Genomic DNA, 8,949 nt, shown 5'->3' with positions numbered 1-8,949 from the left:
CGCCACTGTTTACGGAATGATTTTGTATTATACCTGTATTTTCTTAATTAGAATTTTTTCTTCCCTGAATTTCATATTATTTTGATCTGATCTGTTCCTTGATTATTATCTTTTAACAGTCTCGTCAGGATGTTTAATTTTGTTTGCAAAACACAAGAAAATGTGTAATTTGTCAAGGAGGGAGTAATTAATGCTTTTTTTTTTGCTTACTCGAGGACATCGCACAATCAGTGTATCGTTCAATTTTCATGTGCTATGTTTTTTTGTTTGCACCAACCCAAAATCTACTGTCGGTTTTCTTCCCTTTTATTGCTCATTAAATCGAAATGCCGCCGACAATACAGAGTGGAGAAAGAAAGGACAGAGATCGGAAGTATGTATATTAGTTATTTTTACTAATTGATTATGCAAAGTTACAAACCATGGCCAAGTATTCTGGCCTGCGCCAAGGCCCTCAAGTTTTGCTCAAATCGGCCAACGCAACGGCCACGCTATCGCGCCCGCGCCACGGCCTACCGTACAGCTAGTACAGGTACGTAGGTACCTACCGTATACCGTACGGCGGGCCGGATCCCAGGACTCGTCCGTGTAATCCATTGCTCCACACTAACCCTTTTTTTCTACTGGTCCAACCTATTCATGTCGGACCAGGGCAGTAGATACCCAGTTTTTCCATTATTTACTGGTCCCAAAAAATTAAAACATTAATTAAGAAAAGGTGCAAGTTTATTTTGCTGCCCTTTCCTGTTACTCCCCCCCCCAAAAAAAAAAATGAAGGAATGAAAGACAGAACAGAAACAAACAAGCAAAGAAAGAGAGAATAATTAAAAGAAAGGAAGAAAAAAAGAAAAGGTAAAGAAAGCGAAAGGATAGATGTGAAGAAAGGAAAGAACTAAAGACAGTAAAGGAAGGAAAGAAAGAGCAAAAATAAAGAAAGAACGAAAGAAAAAAGGAAGAAAGGAAAGAAATGAAGCAAGCAATAAAGAAAGAAAGAATAAAAGACAGAAAGTAATGAAGGAAAGAAGCAATACAAAAAGAAAGGGTAAAATGAGAGGAAGGAAGGAAAAATAAACGAAGGATTGAAAGAAGGAAGAAAGAAATTAAGGAAGAAATAAAGTAAAGGTAAAATGAGAGATAGGAAAAAAGAATGAAGGAAAAAAGGAAGCAAACAAGCAATATAAAAAAGGTAAAAAATAGATGAAAGGAAGAAAAAAAGACCAAAAGACAAAGAAAGGAAGGAATGAAGGAAAGAAGAAAGGAAGCAAGCAGTAAAAAAGAAAGAAAAGGTAAAAGGAAAGATGGAAAAAAGAAAGAAAGAACAAAAGACAAAGGATGGAATGAATGAAAGAGAGAGAAAGGGCTTAAAGAAGGAAGATATAAAGAACAAGAAAGGGTAAAGAAAGGATGGATGGAAGAAAGAGAGTAAAAAAGAATGAAGGAAAGAAAGGGTAAAAAGAAGGAAGGAAAGAAAGAAAGAAGATATAAATATAGGATGGATGGACTCAAGAATTAAAGAAAGAAAGAAATCAAAAAGAAAGAAAGAGAAAAATATTTTTTTAAAGGACAGAAAGAATGAAAGAACAAAAGACAAAGAAAAAAGGAAAATTAAAAAAGAAAGACATTAATAAAAAAATGAAAGAATAGAGGGAAGAAACGAAGAGAGATTGAAAAGAAAGGAGGAAAGAAAGATAGTAAGAAAACTGAGGAAGAAAGCTAAAACTATCATAAATAAATTATCACTTTCTTTTTTGCTCAATTAAAATATAGCTATGCCTATGACGGAAGAAACCGAGTGTATCAACACACACACAAATGCATATGTGGGGCTATCATGTATTCAGACGATATCACTCGAAACCCGATCTGTTTGAACTAAAACAGAAGTGAAAATTTCTCCTTTTACTGCTTACAAATGACAGAGTTACCCCAATTTTTAGGAAATATGGACATTATAAGAGCTTTTCATTAGTGTGAATGTGAATTTTGACAGTTCTGTGAGAGATTTCTGCCAGACGTTAGCCAAGCTTCATTCGTGCAGCCCAGTAGAAAATTTACCATGTGGGCTGTGTGGCTGGCTGTACATGTGCACTAAACTGTATAATACTAGATACTAGTCCCCTTGTAAAAATTGCATGCAATTCATTCTGTGTGTATATTGTGTGTGAATGACAGAAATTAACGGGAGGAAAATGGTTTGCAATTTGAGTCATGGAATATTTTTTATGTTAATGTTGGACCAGTGAATATGACCATTTCTGGAAAAGTTACTGGCTAAACAATGGTTTTTATTCCTGGTCATGTCGGAGCCATAAATCTTGCTTTTTTTTGAAAAATTACTGGCCCGACAATGAGTTTTTTACTGGTCATGTCGGACCAGTAAATCTGGCTATTTCTGAAAATCTACAGGCCCGACAGCGATTTTTACCAGTCTGGGACCGTCGGACAAGTGCTAGTGTCGAGCCCTGGTAATACGGACATTTAATAGACAGGAATAACCGTCGTTTCTGAGGATTTATTTAATAATTTCTGATAATGTTGTAAATCGGATAAAACATCAGATCAAAAATCGGATTGGCAGTTAAGCTTCGAAAATCGAATCGGCGATGTCTAAAAACAAAGGAAAACATCAAAATTTTATTTGCGGTCGCGCGCATATTCCTGACAAAGTCACAAAGACGAATGCATTGGAATGGAAGTCGCCAACATGCGCGATCGTTTGGAACATGTTTTAAAGGGGTTTTGAGGTGTTACTGCTATAAATAAACCAAGTGATTTTTATTCGAAAGTTAAACGAAAGACGCATCTTCCCAGCAAAGTTGCAAAGGAAAATAAAATGAAAATAATTATCATAGATCACAGGTTAATGAACGATCGGCGGGACATCTTTTATAAGTATATTTTTTAGGTGCTAGCGATTTAAAATTATTTGAAATGATCTCTTGATCTCGTACGACGCATCATCTTAAAGTCGCAAGTGCAATTAAAATGTAGAAGAATTCGCAAGCACGCGCGATGATTCGGAACATGTTGTTAAAATGTTTTGGGGAGCTAGCGTTTTCAAATCAATTTATTACTATCTTGAGAAATTAACTTTTGATATCCAAGAAGAAATATAAAAGAAGCATCTCCCGACGAAGTAATTGAGGATGAATAGAAGATGTCTATCATCATAAAGGAGGTAAGAGAGTAGCGCAGTGATGTCCATCAGTAATACGACCTGTGAAAGTTCACGGTGGCGTCCGCTATCACCACGAGGTTGAAGAGAAGATGTATATCATTATAAACGATGTAAGAGAGTAACGCAATGAGCTCCGTCAGTAGTACGATCTTTAAAAGTTCACGGCGGCGTCCGCTATCACCACGAGGTTGAAGAGAAGATGTCTATCATCATGAACGATGTAAGAGAGAAGCGCAGTGATCTCCGTCAGTAATGCGACCTTTAAAAGTTCACGGCGGCGTCCGCTATCACCACGCGGTTGAAGAGAAGATGTCTATCATCATGAACGTGTAAGAGAGTAGCGCAATGAGCTCCGTCAGTAATACGACCTTTAAAATTTCACGGCGGCGTCTGCTATCACCACGAGGTTGAAGAGAAGATATATATCCTCGTAAACATCGTCAGAGATAATACCGCGTCTTTCTTTCTGATTAATGCGACCTCTAAATAGCCAGCACCTCAAGAAAAAATCTTGAAATATGTTCTGAACGATCACGCACTGTAACTAGATCTACGCCGATTTTTTATATCCAATTTTTGTCTCACCTGCATGGCAGAGTGAGACTATAGGCGACGGCGGCGGCGACGTCAACACCAAATCTTAAGCTATGGTTAAGTTTTTGAAATGTCATCATAACTTTGAAAATATATGGACCTAGTTCATGAAACTTGGACAAAGGTTAATCAAGTATCACTGAACATCCTGCTTGAGTTTCACGTCACATGACCAAGGTCAAAGGTCATTTAGGGTCAATGAACTTTGGCCAAATTGGGGGTATCTGTTGAATTACCATCATAACTTTGAAAGTTTATGGATCTGATTCATGAAACTTGGACATAAGAGTAATCAAGTATCGCTGAACATCCTGTGCAAGTTTCAGGTCACATGATTAAGGTCAAAGGTCATTTAAGGTCAATGAACTTTGGCCAAGTTGGGGGTATTTGTTGAATTACCATCATAACTTTGAAAGTTTATTGGTCTAGTTCATAAAACTTGGACATAAGAGTAATCAAGTATCACTGAACATCCTGTGCGCATTTCAGGTCACATGACCAAGGTCAAAGGTCAATGAACTTTGGCCATAATGGGGGTATCTGTTGAATTACCATCATAACTTTGAAAGTTTATGGATCTGATTCATGAAACTTGGACATAAGAGTAATCAAGTATCACTGAACATCCTGTACAAGTTTCGCGTCACATGATCAAGGTCAAAGGTCATGTAAGGTCATTGAACTTTGGCCATTTTAGAGGTAATTATTAGATTGCTGTCATAACTTTCAAATTTTATAGATATAGTGTATAAAATGTGGATATAGGGGTAATCAAGTTTCACTGACAAGTTTTAGGTCACATGATCAAGGTTAAGTGTCAATGAACGTAGTATTGTTTCATTATATGAATGGTGTTTTTTGTGAATAATTATTTGATAGTAGTTTTCAAAGTCAGCACTGCTGCTATATTGAATCGCGTGATGCAGATGAGACCGCCAGAGGCATTCCACTTGTTTCCTTCAAGGGGCATGTTCGAAGATCGGAGGGTGATCGCCGACTGTGGTAAAATCGGGAGCTGATTTTAAAATCGGTTACAAGCTTAATTTTTGACATTTTACTATAATCCCATTCACTGACAGTAGTGTGTTAGTGCGAGCCTGCATGTGTAATCAGGTCCACCAATTCGGGCGACCGGGTTTTATCTAACTTTTTAGATTTTTTTTTTAAATTCTAAATCCATTATCTTGAACGAAGGCTCACTATATTCGTTAGACTCTAATCTTTCTTTTGTTACTTTACATATATATAAATATATGTTACCGATGATTTATTCCTTATTTTTCTGCCGGAGAGGAAATAATGGCAGCCGTGTGTTGCTGCCCTCTACGTTTAATGAGTTGTTCTTTTATCAAGGCTTTCCGATTAAATTTTCGATATCCTGGCCAATCAATGCGAGAGACAAATTTCGAACGCACGCACATCTACACTTAAGCGCAAAGCAGTGGCACAAATTGCGATATATAGCGACTGGTAAATACGTCTGTAAGGATGACAGCGTCATCCAAGATGGCAACTTACGTAGACCAACGAAAGGATTGAAGATGACTATGTTTTTATCATCATTTGAAAAGAATTAGCAGTAACTGCGGTCTGAGGTACGATATTTCTGAATTTTATGGGTTTTTTTTCTTCGTAAGTTTGGATGTAATTTCTTTTTTATAATGTGACATTTTATGTAAAAAATAACGATCCAAAATCGGGTTTCCGCCGAATGTAAGATCTAACGTCACTGCTAATATGTTGTCTGTACGTACGGGCCAACAACTCTTCAGTCTATGTATTGGTGAGTGGAGCCAACGCAGTTCAGCGGAACATCCAAAATACAGAGACTGAAGCTTTTGGTCTAGGCGGACATATGCTCTCCAAAATGGGGTAGAATGGGGTCGCAATAGCACTCAAAATAAAAGGGGAAAATATGAATTATGCACTTACCTCGATTATATGGATGAAGCACAGTGGCAAATTGTATAGAACGGATAGTGGTGCGTTCAACGCTAGCGGGCGTGTACATTTTGCTTATTACATGACGTCATCCTGCCACTGCCGAGATCCAATTTTATGAATGAAAATGTAGTAAGCAAGCGCAGTGCAAGCCTTCCATTGCCCCACACAATATTCCACCAAAAGAAGTGTGCAATCCTCTATCACCTCGTACCAAAATCGACCTAGAATTTCACTTTTCTATATTTTATATATGAATTATGAAAGGTATTCTCAGAGGATCTATTTTCTCACCTATACTGCACAGGTAAGCGAATTTCGATTACTTCTTGCTTTTCTGTCGAAATCTTACGAATTATCGTCGATATGGCATTGTGTTCATTGGAGTTTGTAGAGTCTATCGCAACATGCACAAAGTCAATTGATTTCTGGGTTTCTGAGCGTCGCGTGAATATGCATGAAATTGTCGAGTCTCGATAATTTTCGATCGAATTTGGAGCGATACGATCACGAACCAAGACCATTTCCCGCATAGACAATGTGACCGGATATTGTTATCGCTATCAATACTTTCGCACGCAGTCTGAAGGAATTTTTTGGGCGACCACGTAGTCATGACACGATCTGCGCGATTGACCTATCAGCGGTCTCCGATTCGCTTAGCGGAGACGGTCTATCTGTTGAACCCAGTCTATGGACAATTTACTGTGTGAAGGACTATCTGGAGACACAGAATCCTGACATCAAGGCACAAACTGGACCCTCAAAAAAGGAAAAGTTCTGTCTCGTTCGTTCTCCTTCTGTCAAAATTGAAACCAAAATGGCCGATCGTTACCGAGAACAAACGCGACAGAGGTCTAACTTTTCCTTTTTTGAGGGTCCAGTTTGTGCCTCGATCAGGGTGACCAAATTTCACAAAGTGAAATCCGGGACAATCGACATAGCACGCTGCACGAGCAGATCGACCGAGCCTGGTCTTAATAAAAAAGATCAACAAAGAAGTTAGACTTGTAAAAAAATAAAGAATTGGAAGGGAGGACGAACAAAAGAATGAAGGAGAGAAAGAAAAGAGGAATTAAGAAAAGAGATGAATTGAGAGAAGAAAGAAAGAAAAAATGAAGGGGAAAATGTAGGAAAAAAGAAATGAAAATAAAAAAGAAAGTTAGAATAAAAGAAGGATGAAATAAAGAATAAAATAGAGAAAAAGGGTTTCCGTCATTCTTTGAAATGAAAAAAGAAAGAAAGAAAAACTGAAAGAAAGGGAAGATGAACAAATTTGTGAAAGAAAAAAATACAGAAGAGAAAGGAAAAAGAGTAAGAAAAAAAGGAGGAAGGGAAAGAAAGAAAGAATGAAGGAAAGAAAAATGTTTCCTTCAGAAAACGAAAAAAGAAACAAAGAAAGAAGAAAAACAGGAAAGGAGGAAGGAAGGAAGGAAAGAAGGAAGGGGGAAAGAAAGAATAAGAAGGAAAAAATAAAATAAAGAATGAAAGAAAGGATGTAAGAGAGGGAGGAGAGAATGAAAAAAAGAAAGTAATGGAACTAGAGAAAGAACAAAAATAAAAAGGAGATAAAGGGAGAAGGAAGCAAAGAAAAGTTTAAGGAAAGAAAGAATGAAGTAAATAAAAAAAAATTAAAAAAGAAAGAAGGAGAGAAAGAAAAATGAACAGAGAGAGAGAGAGAAAGGATCAGGAAAGAAAGATAGGAAATAAAGATACATGGAAAAAACAAGGCAAGCAAGAAGGAATGAAGGATGAAGAAAGAAGGATAGAAAAGAAAGAAAGAGGTAAGGCTGTAACCGATTTTAAAATCGGCTCCTCATTTTATCCGATTTTTACCATAATCGGCGATCACCTTCCGATCTTCGATCATGCCCCTTGAAGGAAAAAATCGGATATAAAAAATCGGCATAGATCTAGTTACACTGCGTGAACGTTCAGAACATATTTCAAGATTTTTTTTGAGGTGCTAGCTACATGTATTTAGAGGTCGCATTATTTAATCAGGGAGAAAGACGCGGTATTATGTCTGACGATCTTTACGAGGATAGATATCTTCTCTTCAACCTCGTGGTGATAGCGGACGCCGTTGACAATGGCATGATGAGCAGTATTGTATTAATGTTTCTTTCACTATCCTGTTCAAACTTTCACAATTTTGTTACAAAATGAAATGCACTCAACAAATTCTCTTTTATATTATTTACTTTTCTGTTGAGGTCATCATTGTTTGCTTCTCCAGGTTAATGCTACAGTTTGAATTTTTTTGTAGTTTGAAATTTCTATTTATTATTTCATTTGTTCATGTTTTCCCACTTCTTTGGGAATCTACTATTTTATTTTCTCTCGTATTTTTCTTGACAGATCCCGTTCTACAGGCCCAGCCAGGTAAATGGATTGTCTCTTTTTTTATGTCAAGGATATATTTCAAAAATTTTCTAATTACAATTAGTGTGGAAATATAAGAATTATTTCAAAGGTGAAATTCATGTGGAATTTACATACATATTTAATGCCAAGGAGTCTACATCATGCTCATAGAATACTTAATATAAAAAGCTTATTGTCTTTGATATCCAAACTTTTTGAAAAGGCAATTTGTATGAAATACATGGAAAATTGCTATCGAGATGAATTGTCTTAAAAATCCCATTTCTATAAAGGTCTCTCAGAATACAAATCTAATTGGAGCAGCATGTTTGCTGTAAAAGTAAATCAGTCCTTAAAGACAATCGGCTTAAGTAATTTGTTTCTAGATTTAGTTAAATGACCTTTATTTTATATGACCATATCATGTAAAAACATGGCCATTTTTAATACTGTATTATCAGCATTGTACATGTAATTTGTTGAATACAGGACGTCGTAATATGAAGCTTAGCTTTCCATCATGGGGTTGATTTGTATGATTGATGGCATTGATTATTGCATATGATACAGAGCCCTTGTATGGAGATCGAGCCAGTAAGTAGATTGTCCTGTTTTTCTTTTCCATCAAGGTCTGACATTGTCTGTCGAGTGAAGTATGCCAACTCCCTTCCCGACATCCCGTTTGATCCCAAGTTCATCACCTACCCGTTTGAGGCCAATCGCTTCGTCCAGTACAATGCCACGTCGTTAGAGAGAAATTACAAGCACGAGCTTCTGGCCGAACATGACCTGGGAGTGACCATCGATCTCATCAACCCAGACACATACAGAATACCAGGTAAACACCTGTTTTAGGCTCACTTTTCAAA

At 37.0% G+C, this 8,949-nt stretch overlaps 1 protein-coding gene across 1 annotated transcript in view; it reads left to right on the top strand.

Moving 5' to 3' along the window:
* The first annotated feature begins 204 nt into the window (after window positions 1–204).
* LOC129264105 (RNA polymerase II-associated factor 1 homolog) overlaps window positions 205–8,949 on the top strand; it is a 28,953-nt gene continuing 20,208 nt past the window's right edge. Inside the window, exons 1-3 of the mRNA XM_054901968.2 lie at window positions 205–373; window positions 8,075–8,098; window positions 8,710–8,918. Coding sequence (XP_054757943.2) covers window positions 327–373; window positions 8,075–8,098; window positions 8,710–8,918 — 280 coding nt within the window. The 5' untranslated portion in view covers window positions 205–326. The remainder of the gene's footprint in view (window positions 374–8,074; window positions 8,099–8,709; window positions 8,919–8,949) is intronic.

The sequence above is a fragment of the Lytechinus pictus genome, chromosome 7 (assembly GCF_037042905.1).
Source record: "Lytechinus pictus isolate F3 Inbred chromosome 7, Lp3.0, whole genome shotgun sequence".
In the NCBI taxonomy this organism is placed as follows: domain Eukaryota; kingdom Metazoa; phylum Echinodermata; class Echinoidea; order Temnopleuroida; family Toxopneustidae; genus Lytechinus; species Lytechinus pictus.
This window is presented reverse-complemented; position numbering and strand designations above follow the sequence as displayed.